General features: G+C 34.9%; 1 protein-coding gene and 1 pseudogene across 2 annotated transcripts in view; both read left to right on the forward strand.

The window, feature by feature from the left end:
* The window catches only part of SCFD1 (sec1 family domain containing 1), a 100,415-nt gene that overhangs the window by 11,088 nt on the left and 70,884 nt on the right, over nt 1–18,443 (forward strand). For both annotated transcript variants that reach the window (XM_003924232.4, XM_074393286.1), the window contains exons 5-9: nt 5,688–5,810; nt 7,648–7,735; nt 11,053–11,142; nt 14,566–14,621; nt 15,606–15,691. In XM_003924232.4, coding sequence (XP_003924281.3) covers nt 5,688–5,810; nt 7,648–7,735; nt 11,053–11,142; nt 14,566–14,621; nt 15,606–15,691 — 443 coding nt within the window. The remainder of the gene's footprint in view (nt 1–5,687; nt 5,811–7,647; nt 7,736–11,052; nt 11,143–14,565; nt 14,622–15,605; nt 15,692–18,443) is intronic.
* Nucleotides 7,483–7,630, forward strand: LOC120364223 (U2 spliceosomal RNA; annotated as a pseudogene).

The following is an 18,443-nucleotide window of genomic DNA, read 5'->3' on the forward strand; positions in this document are numbered from 1 at the left end:
AACCAGCTGCTGAATATATTACAGTAGTGAAAAGATTACACTGTTTTGAGAGAAACCATGTTCACATGACTTTTATTACAGACTATGTTGTTATAATTGCTGTATTTTATTTCTAGCTATTGTTGCTAATCTGTTACCGTGCCCAATTTATACTGTGCCCAATTTATAAATTATAAATTAAGTTCTATTATACGTATGTATGTATAGGAAAAAACATACAGGGTTCATTCAGTACTGTCTGGTTTCAGGCATCCACTGGGGTATTGGAAAATAACCCCTGCAGATAAGGGGGACTACCATACAGGTAAAGACTGAGTCTGGCTTTAAAAAACAGAAAGCCTAATTATATCGCCTTTCTAACTTATATAGGGTTTTCGTTTTCTGAAATAATAGCAAGGGTGGGAGTAGGAAGTCCACGCTGGTGCAGAAGCACTATAAGGTGCTGCTTTTATCACTGATATTCACCTTTAGTTTGTTGGTTTTCTTTGTCTTGCTTGTTATTGCACCCGTAGGCATCAAATGTATGTTCACAGCAAGAAGAGGAGGGAAATGGACTGTGCCAGCTGTTGATCTTGATCAGGAAAGCTAAGCCTTTTCAGAAACTCCCAGAAGTTTCTTCCTTTATTCTGGGTAGAATTAGCTACAAGGTTGGCTGCAAAAGTCAATATTTAGATGAGTATATTGTCACCCCAAAGAGAATCTAACAAGATTCTTTTAGCAAAGAAAACAGAAAAATAGATATTTGATAGGTAGGTAACAGTGTCTTCCACAAGTCACAGCATCTTTGTTATTGACTGTTGAATCAAATTGCCATTTACATTGTTAGTGTGGTTCACCAATTTTGTGTACTGTGTAGCTTTATGATGCCCAGCTTTCACTGTTACCTGCTTAAACTCAGGTATGCTCATTATGAAAGAGGTACCACTTATAATCTCTTCTTCTTTTTTTAATAACATGTTTATTGAAATTATACTTCACATACTACATTTCACTCATTTAAGGAGTACAAGTATATGATTCATGGTTTTTTGTTTTTTTAAACATTTTATTGCACTTTAGGTTCTGGGGTACACGTGCAGAACATGCAGGATTGTTGCATAGGTACATTCATGGCAATGTGGTTTGCTGTCTCCATCCCCCGGTCACCTATATCTGGCATTTCTCCCCATGTTTTCCCTCCCAAACCTCCCTAGTCCCTGCTGTCCCTCCCCTATCCCTCCCCAGCAGACCACAGTGTGTGATGCTCCCCTCACTGTGTCCATGTGTTCTCATTGTTCAACACCCACCTATGAGTGAGAACATGTGGTGTTTGATTTTCTGTTCTTGTGTCAGTTTGCTGAGAATGATGGTTTCCAGATTCATCCATGTCCCTACAAAGGACACTTAACTCATCATTTTTTATGGCTGCATAGTACTTCATGGTGTATATGTGCCACATTTTCCTTATCCACTCTATCATCGATGGGCATTTGGGTTGGTTCCAGGTATTTGCTGTTGTAAACAGTGCCATAGTGAACATATGTGTGCATGTGTCTTTATAATAGAACAATATGTAATCCTTTGGATATATACCCAGTAATGGGATTGCTGGGTCAAATGGAATTTCTATTACTAGGTCCTTGAGGAATTGCCACACTGTCTTCCACAATAGTTGAACTAATTTGCACTCCTACCGACAGTGTAAAAGTGTTTCTATTTCTCCACATCCTCTCAAGCATCTGTTGTCTCCAGATGTTTTAATGATCGCCATTCTAACTGGTGTGAGATGGTATCTCAGTGTGGTTTTGATTTGCATTTCTCTAATGACCAGTGATGATGAGAATTTTTTCAAACGTTTGTTGGCCTCATAAATGTCTTCTTTTGAAAAGTGTCTGTTCATATCCTTCACCCACTTTTGAATGGGTTTGTTTGTTTTTTTCCTGTAAATCTCTTTCAGTTCTTTGTAGATTCTAGATATTAGCCCTTCATCAGATTGGTAGATTGCAAACATTTTTTCCCATTGTGTTGGTTGCCAGTTCACTCTAATGATTTTTTCTTTTGCTGTACGGAAGCTCTGGAGTTTAATTAGATCCCATTTGTCTATTTTGGCTTTTGTTGCCAAAACTTTTGGTATTTTAGTCATGAAGTCCTTGCCTATGCCTGTGTCCTGAATGGTTTTGCCTAAAGGTTTTCTTCTAGGGTTTTTATGGTGTTAGGTCTTATGTTTAAGTCTTTAATCCACCTGTAGTTAATTTTAGTGTAAAGTGTCAGGAAGGGGTCGAGTTTCTGCTTTCTGCACATGGCTAGCCAGTTTTCCCAGCACCATTTATTAAACAGGGAATCATTTCCCCAATTGCCTGTTTTTGTCAGGTTTCTCAAAGATCAGATGGTTATAGATGTGTGGCGTTGCCTCTAAGGCCTCTGTTCTGTTCAATTGGTCTATGTCACTGCTTTGATACCAGTACCATGCTGTTTTCATTACTTGAGCCTTGTAGTATAGTTTGAAGTCAGATAGCATGATGCCTCCAGCTTTGTTCTTTTTGCTTAGAAATGTCTTGGCTATGCAGGCTCTCTTTTGGTTCCATATGAAGTTTAAGGTGGATTTTTCCAGTTCTGTGAGGAGGATCATAGGTAGCTTGTTGGGGATAGCATTGAATCTATAAATTACTTTGGGCAGTATGGCCATTTTCACAATATTGATTCTTCCTAACCATGCGCATGGAATGTTTTTTCATCTATTTGTGTCTTCTCTTTTTTCCTTGAGCAGTGGTTTGTAGTTCTCCTTGAACAGGTCCTTCACATCCTTTGTTAGTTGTATTCCTAGGTATTTTATTCTCTTTGTAGCAATTGTGAATAGCAGTTTGTTCTTGATTTGGCTCTCTTTTAGTCTGGTATTAGTGTATAGGAATGCTTGTGATTTTTGCACATTGATTTTGTATCCTGAGACTTTGCTGAAGTTGCTTATCAGTTTCAGGAGATTTTGGGCTTAGACGATGGGGTCTTCTAAATGTACAGTCATGTCGTCTGCAAATAGACAGTTTGACTTCTTCCTTTCCTAATTGAATACCCTTTATTTCTTTTTCTTGCCTAATTGCTCTGGCTAGAACTTCCAATACTATATTGAATAGGAGTGGCAATAGAGGGCATCCTTGTTTAGTGCCAGATTTCAAAGGGAATGCTTCCAGGTTTTGCCCGTTCACTATGATATTGCTGTAGGTTTGTCGTAAATAGCTTTTATTGTTTTGAGATATGTTCCCTTGATACCTCGTTTATTTAGAGTTTTTAGTATGAAGCGCTGGTGAATTTTGTTGAAGGCCTTCTCTGCATCAGTTGAGATAATCATGTGGTTTTTTTCTTTGGTTCTGTTTATGTGGTGGATTACGTTTATAGACTTGAATATGTTGGACCAGCCTTGCATCCCCATCACTTGATCGTGATGGAAAGCTTTTTAATGTACTGTTGGAATTGGTTTGCCAGTATTTTGTTGAAGATTTTTGCATCTATATTCATCATGGAGATTGGCCTGAAGTTTTCTTTTCTTGTTGAGTCTCCACCAGGTTTTGGTATCAGGATGATGTTGGTCTCATAAAATGAGTTGGGAAGGATTTCCTCTTTTTGTATTGTTTGGAATAGTTTCAGAAGGAATGGTACCAGCTCCTTTTTGTACATCTGGTAGAAGTCTCCTGTGAACCCATCTGGACCTAGGCTTTTTTTGAACTTCAGCCCTTGTTATTGGTCTATTCAGGGTTTCAACTTCTTCCTGGTTTGGGCTTGGGAGGGTGCAAGTATCTAGGAATTTATCCATTTCTTCCAGGTTTACTGGTTTATGTGCATAGAGTCGTTTGTAGTAATCTCTGATGGTAGTTTGTATTTCTGTGGAATCGGTGGTGATATCCCCTTTATCATTTTTTTATTGCATCTATTTGATTCTTCTCTCTTTGCTTTTTTATTAATCTGGCTAGCAGTCTGTCTTTTTTGTTGATCTTTTCCAAAAACAAGCTCCTGGATTTACTGATTTTTTTTTTTGAAGGGTTTTTTGTGTCTCTATCTCTTTGAGTTCTGCTCTGATCTTAGTTATTTCTTGTGTGCTAGCTTTTGAGGTTTTTTAATCTTGCTCCTCTAGTTCTGTTGCATTGATGTCTATGTCTGTCCTTATGCCTGTACCACACAGCCTTAATTTCTCTTGCTTGATAGCAAGTTTTGAAATTGAGAAAATGAGTCCTCCAAGTTTGTGCTTCTTTTTTCAGATTGTTTTGTCTTTCTAAAGGGTACCTTGAATTTACAAGTAAATTTAAGATTAACTTGTTATAAGTTTTGTGCTTCTTTTATTAAATTTATTCTTTATTATGTTTAATGCTATTATGAATGGAATTCTTAATTCCATTTTTAGGATTATTCATTGCAATTGTGTGAAAATTCAATTGATTTTTATATATTTATCTTGTATCCTGCAACCTTGCTGAACTTATATGTCCTTTTGAAATGTATGCATCATTCCTTAACAACTTTCTTACTTTCTGGCACAATAAGGTGTTCCAGTATAGCATAGCCTAGTATTTTACTTTGTCTGTCCCAGTCCAGGATTCAGACATTTGTCTAAGGAGCCCTGGTTGCTTCCTGTAAAGAATGGTATTTAGGAATCAGGATCTGGGCATTAGGTATACTCATTGTGACTAGAGAGTGTCACTCTTCTTAGGTCCTCTCAATGGGAAAAGCTAGGAAACGTATGTATGTATTTGTACATGCACTTTTATGTCTATATTTATTTCTTCATTTCTCCCTGTCTTCTCCCCACCTATCCAAATAAATAGATAACCTCCAAAAATATTTCAGCTCAGCAACACAGGATTCACTCTAGCATTGCCCTTTTCTCTTTACAAATTTTGTAACTCCTTAGAGTGAAAAACATGGTTCCCAGTATCCCGAACATATTAACTTGTTTCTCAATCCTTATGCATAATATCTTGCACTTGATTGAACCACAACTCTTATCACCTTCCTCACAAAGGCTCCAACCCCAGTTTTTCACATTTTAACATCTCTGAAATCAGGTACATTTTAAAATTGATCCCTATGTCACAAAATTTTATTTGCATGATTAATTCTTAGTGTTACATAAAGTGATGGTGCCTGTTACAGTCAGTGACATCTTAGATTTGAGGAAATATGGTTATTTATATATATATTTGCTAAAAGTATAAGAAGATAAGTAAATTTGACTCAGTAATTTGCATAACTTAAATTGTACTACTTTTGAGCAGTTGAAAATAAATAGTTTTAGAATTGGTAATTGGAATTATAATTTGTGTGCAATGAAAGATTTTTTGTGTCATCACATGTCCAAAGCAGTTGAAGGTCATGTCTGCCAAATATAACAAGTGTTTTACCGTATTAGCCATATCTGGGTATTTTAAGAAGACTGCAGATATGCTGTATGAAAGCAGTTTTGTACTATATTGTAATTAATGAGATTTTGTTGATAATATAATTATAATTTTATAACTTTATTAAGATACATTTTAGTTACATCTGATAACCAGATAGCCAGTACTTCTTCAAAGCTTTTTTCTCTTGGGATACTTTTTTTGATTGTCATTTAAATATCCTGTCTTTTAAATGTAACTTTGCTCTTATAGTATTTGAAACATATGTATTCATGGTCTTCTTTATACTATCCTATAAGAATGAAGTTTTCATTCTATCTATAGGATCTTCGAAATCAACTATATGAATCATATTATTTAAATTTTATTTCTGCCATTTCAAGAAGTAAACTGGAAGATATTGCAAATGCAGCATTAGCAGCTAGTGCAGTAACACAGGTAGCCAAGGTAAGAGGTTTTGGTTGGTTGATGACATTTTATCAGTGTAAAATTTAACAGTGTTCTGAAACCTGTAGTTGGCATAGATATCTAATTGACAGATGACCAGAACGACCCAAGAAATGTTTAGGCTTAATACTTTTGAGTTCTAATAATATAAATTATCTTCAACTTGAACTGGGCAAAATAAACCAAACTAAAGGAACTTACTATTTAATGATTTGAAAGACAGAAATAAAAAGGAGAATGAGTTTTTATTCTGGTATTTGTATAATCTTTTTAGGTCAACTCAGAAATAATTTGACAGTTGTATTGTCATAAACTGTATTGAAAGTATGTTGACACTGTTTTATCCGTAATATTATAATCATCATACTATTTCCATGTCTGTTTTTTTTTTTTTTTTTTTTAAAGACAGAGTCTCATTCTGTTGCCCAAGCTGGAGTACAGTGGTGCAGTCTTGGCTCACTACAGCCTTCGCCTACCGCGTTCAAACAATTCCCTGTCTCAGCCTCCTGAGTAGCTGGGGTTATAGGTGCCTGCCACCGTGCCCAGCTAATTTTTGTATTTTTAGTTTCACCATCTTGGCCAGGCTGGTCTTGAACTCCTGACTTCATGATCCACCCACCTCAGCCTCCAAAAGTGCTGGGATTACAGGTGTGAGCCACTGTGCCTGGCCTTCCAGATCTTTTTTTACTTAGGAGAGAGGATCCAAAGTGCCCATGTTGCATATTGAGATCCAAGTGCCTCTGTTGCATATTAAGAGAAAAAGAATTCACTCAGACCAGCAATTCTACATCATAGTAACCTTTTAGTCAGGTTCAGCTTCAGTTATAAATTAATTTGTAAAATATATTTCTGGTTATAATACTGTTACATTCTGTGTTTCTTGAATTTAGGCAAGATATGCTTATAAATTCTGGAGTACTATCTAGGGCAAATAAAAGACTAAACAACCATGCATATTCTTTCTATTTTTTTATTGATTTTTCATTCTTAGATTTAAACAGACCACTAATATTTCTGATTAGTTTTTGAGACTTATGCCTTTAATGTTTGTGCTCAAAATTTATTAACTTCACATAAAATAATGGGAACAACTTTTGTTTTCTTGTTTTGTTTTGAGACAGTGTCTCACTCTGTTACCCAGGCTAGAATGCACTGGTGTTATCACTGCTTGCTGCAGCCTTCAACTCCTGGATTTGTGCCATTCCACCCAGCTAATTTTTTTTCTTATGCTACCCTGGTCTCAAGTTACTGGCCTCAGGCAGTCTCCCTACAGAAGCCTTCCAAAACTCTGGGATTACAGGTGCAAGCCACCTCATTCAGCCTTAATTTCGTTAGCTAAATTCAGTGTATTTCAAATAGTTCTCTTATTTTTTCTCCTACTCTGCATTTCCAAAGAACTGGCAAAGCTTTTCCCCACTTTATTATAAAAGTTTTTTGTATAAAATAATTACTGTAACTTTCTTGGGAAAACGTGATGAAAATGATTGTTAAAATTGTATATTTTCTTCGAAATTGGTATCTATTCCCATCCCAACCACAATTTAAGTTCTTATATCTACTTAAATTTTGTTTTCTGAAAATCTGACTCTCCTCCTTCATATTTATTGCCCAAAGGCTCCTCATTCTTGCTCAATTAGGTTGTTATACAGTACATTTTTTAGTTATTGAACATATCGCTTCTCGGCCTTTTGGCTATGATCAAGTGTAGTTATTGAATATAACTGTGATTTTTTTTTTTTTTTTCATTTTTACCATTGGTAGATTAGAGCAAACTAAATTCACTTTCAATATGGCTATATTGTAAGATTGGTTTGTAAACCTTATCTTTTCTTTCTAGGTTTTTGACCAGTATCTCAACTTTATTACTTTGGAAGATGATATGTTTGTATTATGTAATCAAAATAAGGAGCTTGTTTCATATCGTGGTATGTAAAAATAGAAATGTTGCAATTCATTGTTAACAAAATGAATGGTATACTGTAAGAAAAAAAGGGAATATGTTTAATGGACTCTAAAACCATCTCATTTACAGCAGTAGAGCTATAGAAACTTTTTAAAAGCACACGGAGAAACCTGTGTGAATGGTTCACTCATGGCAAGACAATATTTTAGTAGCAGAATTCAGATTAATTATCTAGTACTTTGATCTTGGAGAAGAACAAGTTAGCTTACTCCTCTGTGCTTGTAAAACACTGGAACCAGCTAATAAGCTCCCTGAGAGAAGAGAATGAATCTTTTGGTTTCATTGAGCTCTAGGGCATATGTTCTTGTGGAAATTCCTGAAAGGGTATAAGTGTTTGCTGACTTGTTCATGTGAGAGATTTTTGACAATGGTTATTATTCACAGAAATCTATTAACAGTTGCATTTTAAATGAATTGGCAGCTTATTTAAGTTACACGTTTTAAAGTCTAGTTTTCCTTAAGCCTTTTTAAATTGAATATGAATTTTGTTATATTGTTTATAAATCTGGTAAAGTAAAAACAAGCCTCTTTATTCTTGATGGATTAACTCATATTGAACAGACTAAATTCTCATAATCAGTCCCATTTAACAAGCTTAATCAGAAAATTTAGTGTGTAAAATTCCCTTAAACATTTAAAATTTTATTAATAAATTTAGAATATCAAGTGGGTTTTTTTTGGTACTGTATTTCATATACCAGACCAGACAAGTTTATAATTCTAACAAGCAAAACCTACCCAAGTAGTTAATTAATTCTTTAAAAATAATTAAATTTGTAATGAGTGTAAAATTTGTTAAATATTCATCTACTTATAAGTTTAGTTATATTTTTTATACCTGCCAGCTTCTTGTAAAGAACACATGTTTGAGATTAATTACAAATTTTAAAGTGTAATCACATGGCTAATCACCCAGATTCTCAATGATGATAATAGTCATAGCTTGCTCTATGCCAATCAGTGTTTTAAGCACATTACAATATAAGTTAATTTACAACTCAGAATAACTTTATGAAGTAGAAATTAGTTCCATTTTCAAGATGAGAAAATAGAGACATAGCTATTATGTAACTTGATGAGGAAATGGTAAAGCCGGCTTACTAAACACAGGCAGTTTCACTCCAGAGATAACATTCTTTATCATTATGTAATTATATGCCTAATTGTCTCAAATGTTGCAAGTGCTTTAAAAATTTTAAATATTCCTTAACATGATTATATTAATACCATGGTATTGATTTGCAAATCTTTTTTATTCTAAACTTTCCATCGATTGGGAGCAAGAAGATATATTATCACGGTCAAACTAAGGCTGCTATCTCAAACAAAGCAAGCTGTTATCTCAAGTTGAAGTTATCGATTAGCAATTTGTGACTGTTAGGGTTATTTTTCATTCAGAGCTGTGGAACTAGGGTATAGGACTCAAGGACTGGATGCTTCCTTGTAGATTTTTCTAGTGCCAGTTATTAACAAAAATATACTAGAGATTTAACTAAAAGGTATGAAGTGTCTACAAATCACTTGTGACACCAATTAATTAAATGAATTGGATATATTTCCTTGAATTGATATCCCCAGAATGTACATGATGCAGATTGTGTCCTTTAATTTCTTTCATCTGATTGAGATAGATGGTATTTGCAACATCGGAGTAATGGCCCATTTCCTTCTTCTGGATTCTGTGTAGCCTGATTGAATTCTTTTATTATTTATGTGTTATCTGGGTGGACTGCGCTTTCTTTAGATACTTCGAGATATCCAGTTGAATTTGCTTTCTTACGCTCCACAAGTGGTATTAAATTTTATATGTGTTTTCACTTTCAGTATATTGGGACATTAAAAAATACTTTGTAGATAATAGTTTAGACAGTCTTTCAACATATAGTTATTCGTCGACTTTATCAGACACTGGGCTTGATATTGTGGGAGAGGAATATAAGTAAGTCAACATCTTTGTCAAAAACAGTCTTCACAGAAATGTTTCTTAAAGTGCAGGCCCCAAGGCCCATTTGCATTAGAATTGCCTGAGGTGCTTGTCAAAATTATAGCGGTTTTCTTTTTTTCTTTTTTTTTTCTTTTTTTTGGAGACACAGTCTTACTGTCGCCCAGGCTACAGTGCGGTGGCATGATCTCAGCTCACTGAAACCTCTCTATCCCAGGTTCAAACAATTCTCCTGCTTCAGCCTCCTGAGTAGCTGGGATTATAGGTGTGTGTTACCACACCTGGCTAATTTTTATATTTTCAGTAGAGACTGGGTTTCACCATGATGGCCAGGCTAGTCTCAAATTCCTGACCTCAGGTGATCAGCCTGCATCCGCCTCCCAAAGTGCTAGGATTACAGGCATGAGCCACTGTGCTGAGCATCAAAATCATAGGTTTTTTAGGATTTTTATCCATACAGAATTCCTAAAGGAAAGGGATAAGAATCTTTAATTTTTTAAAACTTCCAGAGAATTTTTCTGCATATCCCTGGGTGATTCTTATAGTCAATAAAATTTGGGACCTACTTATGTACACTCTTGTAGATTAGAAAAGAAATTTATACAACTTAATATAAGGAAAATGATACGTAATGTTGGTTTTGCCATAATTGATTTGCATTCATTTTCTGGCAGTAATTGGGTAACAGAATCAATAGTTTCTTGAGGCCATCTAGTGTTTATAATAAAACTATGGAATATGATACTTATTTTCCTGTTTCCTGTGGCAAAAATTTTGTAAGTTTACATTGTAGAGTTGTTTTTCTTACTAGTAGTCTCCTAATATCTGATATTAGGGTAGTTTGTTGTGGTATTTTCTTTTTTTAAACTCTTTGAGGTGGTATAATTTTTAACAGATATTCTTTCACTTAAAAGAAGTTTAAAGCAGGCAGGGTGTAGTGGCTCATGCCTATAATCCCAACCCTTTGGGAGGCCAAGGTAGGAGGATGGCTTGAGCTTAGGAGTTTAAGACCAGCCTGGGCAACATAGGGAGACCCATCTCCATAAAAAAATTTTTTTTAATCGGCAGGGCATGGTGGCATGTGCCTGTGGTCCCAGCTACTCTGAAGGCTGAGATGGGAGGATCGTTTGAGCCCAAGAGGTTGAGGCTGCAGTAAGTTGTGATTATGCCTCTGTACTCTCTCCTGGATGACAGAGCAAGATCCTTTCTCAGAAAAAAAAAAAAATTGTTGAGTTTTATTGTATATCAATTAAGAGTTTGGTAATCATTTTAGGAGTTTCATAAAGATAAGGCGTAAGTTTGGGTCAATATTTTCTCCTTTCCGTATGTCATTTTAGCCATTAACAGGCCAGATATTACAGACACAGAAATGGAAACTGTTATGGACACTATAGTTGACAGCCTCTTCTGCTTTTTTGTTACTCTGGGTAAGTTTTCCAGTCTTTCTGGTTAGTCTTCAAAGTAAATTAATAATTTTACAAGTCATTTTAATGTATTATACTGTAATGTGATTCTTTCTCACCTGGATCTCTAGAGGCTCTCTAGTGGAGTAAAATATGTATTCAGCAGTATGGAAAAACCATTCTTCTAATAACTTGATGTGGTTCTCTTGAGTTAACGTTTAACAGATCTATTGAGTTGTCATTTTAGATGCCTTTAGTAATCATAATTTTCTAATATATTATTTGAATGGTTTGGTGGTGACTTCACCTATGTGCCTGTTAATTTTCTTTTAATATTATGAAAAATTTTAAACATACTTCTAAATAGATAAATGTTTGATAACTATTAATTTCAGATACCCAAGGCTCCAGAAAACACTAACTCTGTATATAATACTAATCTACCTAAACTTTCAAATTTCATTTTTAATCTTGTTTTTCTTATTGTCAGCTTTTAGGTTCGGGGATTACATGTGCAGGTTTGTTACAAGTGTAAATTGTGTATCACTGGGGTTTGGTATACAAATGAATTTGTCGCCTAGGTCATGGGCATGTTTCCTGATAGGTAGTTTTTTTGACCCTCATCCTCTCCACTCATGTAGGCCCCAGTATATGCTGTTCTAATCTTTGTGTCTTTTCTTTTTGTTTAGCTCCCACTTACAAGTGAGAACATGGGGTATTTTGTTTTCTGTTCCTGTTATTTCCCTTAGAATAATGGCCTCCAGCTGCATCAGTGTTGCTGCAAAGCATATGATTTCATTTTTTTATGACTCTGTATATTCCATGATGTATGTATATCACAAATTCTTTATCCAGTCTACCCTTGATAGGCATCTAGATTGATTCCATGTCTTTGCTATTGTGAATATTACTACAATGAATATATGGGTGAATGTGTCTTTTTGGTAGAATGATTTATATTCCTTTGGCTATATACCCAGTAATGGGATTGCTGAGTTTAATGGTAGTTCTGTTGTAAGTTCTTTGAGAAATCTTCAAACTGCTTTCCACAGCAGCTGAACTAATTTACATTCCCACCAACAATAAGTGTTCCCTTCCTCTGCAACCTCACCAGCATCTGTTATTTTTTGACTTTTTTTTTTTTTTTTTTTTTTTTTTGAGACAGAGTTTCGCGTTGTTACCCAGGCTGGAGTGCAATGGCACGATCTCGGCTCACCTCAACCTCCACCTCCTGGGTTCAGGCAATTCTCCTGCCTCAGCCTCCTGAGTAGCTGGGATTACAGGCATGAGCCACCATGCCCAGCTAATTTTTTTGTATTTTTAGTAGAGACGGGGTTTCACTATGTTGACCGGGATGGTCTCGATCTCTTGACCTCGTGATCCACCCGCCTTGGCCTCCCAAAGTGCTGGGATTACAGGCTTGAGCCACCGCGCCTGGCCTATTTTTTGACTTTTTAATAATAGACATTCTGACTGGTGTGTGATGGTATCTCATGGTAGTTTTGATTTTCATTTCTCTAATGATTAGTGATGTTGAGCATCTTTTCATATGCTTGCTGGCCACATATATCCTTTTTTTTTTTTTTTCCCCTGAGAAGTGTCTGTTCATGTCCTTTGCCCATTGTTTAATGGGGTTGTTTGTTTTTGCTTATTGATTTAAGTTTCTTATAAATTCCATATATTAGACTTTTGTTGGATGCATAGTTTGCAAATACTTTCTCCTATTCTGTAGGTTTTCCATTCACTTTGCTGATAGTTTCTTTTGCTGTGCAGAAGCCTTTAGGTTTAATTAGGTCCCATTTGCCTGTTTTTGTTTTTCTGGTAATTGTTTTTGGAAACTTAGCATGAAATCTTTGCCAAGGCCTGTGTTCAGAATGGTATCTAGGTTTTCTTGTAGGATTTTTATAATTTTAGGTCTTACATTTAAGTTTTTAGTCCATTTTGAGTTGGTTTTTGTATACAGTGAAAGGAAGGGGTCCAGTTTTAATCTTCTGTGTATAGCTGACCAGTTATCCCAGCACTGCTTGCTGAATAGGGAGTTCTTTTTCTATTGCTTGTTTTTGTGAACATTGTCGAAGAGCAGATGGTTGTAGGTGTGTGGCTTTATTTCTGGGTTCTCTAACTAGTTCCATTGGTCTGTGTATCTGTTTTTGCACCATGCTGTTTTGGTTACTATAGTAAAAGCTGTGTAGTAGTATATTTTGAAGTCAGGTTGTGTAATGCTCCCAGCTTTGTTCTTTTTGCTTAGGATTGCTTTGGCTAGTCAGGTTCTTTTTGATTCTCTGTGACTTTTAGAATAGTTTTTTCAAATTTTGTGAAAAATGGCATTGGTAGTTTGATAGAAATAGCACTTAATTTATAAATTGCTTTGGCAGTATGGCACTTTTAATATTGCTTTTTCTTATCCATGAACATGGAATGTTCTTCAGTTTGTGTCATCTCTGGTTTCTTTGAGCAGTGTTTTGTAGTTCTTGTAGAACTCTTTTACTTCTCTAATTAGCTGTATTCCTAGGTATTTTATTCTTTTTGAGGCTGTTGTGAATGGGGAGTCCCTCCTCCTCGATTTCTTGGAATAGTGTCAGTAGTATTAGTACCACCAGCTCTTTTTTGTACATCTGTTAGAATTTGGCTGTGAATCCATCTGGTCCAGGGCTTTTTCTGGTTTGTAGGTTTTTTATTACTGGTTCAGTTTTGGAATTTGTTATTCCAGGACTTCGGTTTCTTCCTGTTAAGTCTTGGCAGGTTGTATGTTTCCAGAAATTTATTCATTTCTTTTAGGTTTTCTAGTTTGTGTGCATAGAGGTGTTTGTAGTCTTTCAGGGTTTTTTTATATTTCTGTGGGGTCGGTGGTAATGTTACCCTTGACATTTCCCGTTGTGTTTATTTGGATTGTCCCTCTTTTTTTCTTTGTTAACCTAACTCTAGTGGTCTACCTATCTAGTTTATTCTTTCAAAGAAACAACTTCTGGTTTTCTTGATTCAAAATGTTACATCATCTAAAATTACTTAGAATTAACTTCTGTTTAGTGTCTAATATATGATTTTGTGTTTTACTATTAGTAATGGATCAGTTTAGAAGGCTAGTTGCAATTTTAATTTTTTTAGACACTTAAAACCTTTTTGTTAAAATGTTCTTCACATTAGATTAATAAAATCTCTACATCATAAAAAAATTAAGAAAGAGCTACCATGTATAGTCTAAGATTTGCACAAATGTTTAGACATACAGAGAATTCAAATGCAAATTGTACAAGAAACCTGTACTTGTACCTCCGAAATGTATTTCTTAATTTTTTAAATTAAAAGTGGAAAAATAAAATTATTTTATATGTATAATGTGAAATTGTATACATGTATCGTATCTGTTATTTTTGATGCTGATGTATTTTATACGTATCTATTTTAATTAAGAGCCAAGATCATTTCTAACATTTATTGTTAAAATAGGTGCTGTTCCTATAATCAGATGTTCAAGAGGAACAGCAGCAGAAATGGTAGCAGTGGTAAGTTCATGCAGATATCATGTGGAGATAAATAACTGTGTGTGAATTGTTTTCCCACAAGTAATGCAAGTGTTTTGTTAATATTTAAATATATAATTGCTTGGTTGTAAGTACCAATAGCAAATATTTTTGTTTTATTACATTGAGATTCCACCAAATATAAAAAGTAATTATTGTTATTTTCACATGAGAAAGTAAAATTATTTACGCCAGTGCGCTTTTCCAGTCCTATTTTTTTTAACTACAATGTATATTCCTTATTTAACTTTGTCTCTCCAAGCAGTATTTTACACTTATATGATCCCCCAGGTTAGTTAACCTATAACTTCATTTAGCAAATATTTATTACTAATCATAGCCATTTTTTAAATGAAGTGCTTTTTGCTGTCCCACTACACTGAAGTAAAATATTGAGTATAAAGTAAGTATTCATAAATTTGCTTTAAAGATTAAAAAATGAGTAAGGGATTAGAGAAATTACAGAATTACTAAAAAAGAAGGAGGTATTTTGGAGCTTTATTAGCCCAAGTGAATTACTGACTGGTGGAAGACTGCTTTCTTTCACATGTTCCATTTTTCTTTTGAGGCTACTTGTACCCCCACTACTTTGTTCACTCCTGCCCACCCAACTCAACATTTTCTCCATATAAACATCTTTGTTGGTAAAACAGTCATGCTTGGAAAAAGAGTGTGGGTCATTACTGCAAACCATTTCCCATGCCAAAGTAAAATGAGTCAACAATAAGTACTTACTAGTGACATAAGGCCTGAGTCACAGAAGAAAAGGTATTGATCTTTTTTAAGTCCACATTATGATGATATCAAAGTGGTAAGAAGGGGCTAAAACATTTAGATTTTAGTTTGGCTATTTGTAAATAAATTCCAGGTTTCTTTGTTGTGAAACTAAAAACCCGTTATGAATATACCTCCATAGAGTCATATGAAACTGTTCTTTAAGAGTTCACATAAAATTTTATTTTTTAGAAACTAGATAAGAAACTTCGAGAAAATCTAAGAGATGCAAGAAACAGTCTTTTTACAGGTGATACACTTGGAGCTGGCCAATTCAGGTATTACTATTAGTAAATATAAGACTTAAAAATATTTGTAGTTTTTTTTTTGTTTGTTTTTTTCTTGGCTGATAGACCACTCTTATCCTTGTAATTGAAATTTGTTCTTTTTAATGAGCTACTCAGGATCAGGGTTTTGACTCAAATTGTTCTTAAAATACAAATGGAATATTTTATTCAATTTACCTTCTTTTGATAGAAATTTCTAAACATTTTATATATAAGAGAAATTTTTCTGTGTATAAGGTTTTGAAGGTTGGAAGCCAAAGCTTTCTTTCAGTTATCCTTAAACAGCTTGGTAATTTTTCACAGAGAGAAAAACTTGTGATATTTGTATCTGTTTCTACCTTTATTAACCTAATTTTCATTTTATACTGAAATACTAATAGCCTAAACTTACAAAACATTTTATTATCGTTAGCATTTCTAGCATGAGTAGGGAATGTGAAAGTTTTTGGCTGTTTATTATTAAATAGAAATACTAAAAAACCCTATACATTATAGTATAACTTTTGGTTGTTAATAGTAATGGAGTAAAGAAGTAAAGAAACCCACTCAAATGGCTGAGAATTGTTTAAAGAGGAAGAGATGATATTCTGTAAAATTAATTATTAATCCCAGTTTAGATGAATTAATAAATAAAGCCTGTGAGAATAGATCGATGCCCAGAAAAATAACTGCCCACTAGGAATAATAATTTCATAATAACCTTCAGTAGACTTCATTTCAAGTCGATTTGGTATCTCCTACAGCCTTATAAACTACTCGTATAATTTGGAGTTGATGCCAACACTGTGTTTCAATTGTCTGGTTAACTGTCTAAGTTTCCACATTATTTTAAATGGATCTGTGATTTCATTGCTGGTCTTAAATATTCTTTAAAATGTTTCTCATTAGGTAGAAGAAAAGCATCATCAACTTTTCACCCAATCTTTTTTTTTTTTTTTTTTTTTTTTTTTTTGAGATGGAGTTTTGCTCTTGTTACCCAGGCTGGAGTGCAATGGCGCGATCTCGGCTCACCGCAAACTCCGCCTCCTGGGTTCAGGCAATTCTCCTGCCTCAGCCTCCTGAGTAGCTGGGATTACAGGCACGCGCCACCATGCCCAGCTAATTTTCTGTATTTTTAGTAGAGACGAGGTTTCACCATGTTGATCAGGATGGTCTTGATCTCTCAACCTTGTGATCCACCCGCCTCGGCCTCCCAAAGTGCTGGGATTACAGGCTTGAGCCACCGCGCCCGGCCTCTTTTTTTTTTATTAACAGAACCAACTACTGTGTCATACCTTACTTAATAGTTCCCTTTTTATAGTGCTCTGGTATAGGCCTTAGAAACCAATATAAAGGCACTGTTTTATTTGGATAATTTTTTTAATTTGTTCACATTATCATAGTATCTTATTTCTCAACTTGTTGGATATATATTTCATAATTATTTTAATTAGTGGTCACAACCTTGCTGGACTGCTGTTAAATACTTTTGAATCTAACCATAGGCTAGTGATTTTCAACTAAGGGCAGTTTTTGCCCCCCATAGCCATTTGGTACTGTCTAAAGACAGGTTTGATTGTCTTAACTGGTAGGTGTTACTAGAATCTTGTAGTGTACATTGTAGGATGCTGCTAAACATCCTATAATGCACACTACAACCCCCTATAATGAAGAATTATCCAGCCCCAAATGTCAGTAGTGCTAGGATTAAGAAACCCTGCAGCAGGCAATCCTCCCTTACTTTCCATCTAGCTCTGGTGTAATAAATCATAGTAAATTGTGAGGGTGCCACTCTGACTTTTTATCCCAGAGTCAGTCCAGTTAGAAAATTCACTGTCCTGTACCCAGAAGAGTATAATGAGTTACAAAATACTATTGCAAAAGGAAATATATAATCAGATAGTGAAGCCTTTTGAAAAGTGATGGGTATTCCTGATATCATAGTGCCTCTAAAGCAGATCTCTAAAACTTCTGTAGAGACATGGTAACCAAATAACTTTGTGCCTCAGTTTGCTTTTGGTGGTAGTTTATTTCACATCTAAATTGTAATAATGGAGTTAAACAGTACATGAGGTGTTATATGCCTTCTCTGTTAAGGAAATAATAATATAATCAGGTACCATTATGGCATTATGTTTTCATTTTGTATATTATTGTGGTATAGAGTTTTTTTGAGGCTATTCTCCAGGGTCTGCTTTTTATAGAAAAAAAAAATGAAATTTATGAAGCTGTCAAATATTTGTGTAAATTTATAAGCTCCTACTCTCTTTGTTTTCCCTGAAGCTGACAATAACTGTTCCTTATTGCCTTTTTCAAAAATATCAAAAACATCTGAGTAGAAGCTTACTATTTTGCTAACTACAAAAATTATTCTATAGAAATATTTATATAGATTTTTTTTTCCTTTAAGAAAGTTTCCTGGCCAGGCATGATGCCTCACGCCTATAATCCCAATACTTTGGGAGGCCAAGGTGGGAGGATCACTTGAGCCTAGGAGTCCAAGACCAGACTGGGCAATGTAGTTAGATGCCCCTGTCTCTACAAAGAAATTTAAAAATTGGCCAAGAGTGGTGATGCACACCTGTAGTCTCAGCTAATTGGGAGGCTGAGGTGGGAGGATTACTTGAGCATGGGAGGTGAAGGCTGCAGTGAGCTGTGATTGTGCCACTACACTCCAGCCTGGGTGACAGAGTCTCAAAAACAAAAAGTTTCCTAAGTAACATTTATAATCTGGCATCATACACAAGCTCTAAGTCCTCCAAAG

This window comes from Saimiri boliviensis, chromosome 2 (assembly GCF_048565385.1).
Source record: "Saimiri boliviensis isolate mSaiBol1 chromosome 2, mSaiBol1.pri, whole genome shotgun sequence".
NCBI classification, from domain to species: domain Eukaryota; kingdom Metazoa; phylum Chordata; class Mammalia; order Primates; family Cebidae; genus Saimiri; species Saimiri boliviensis.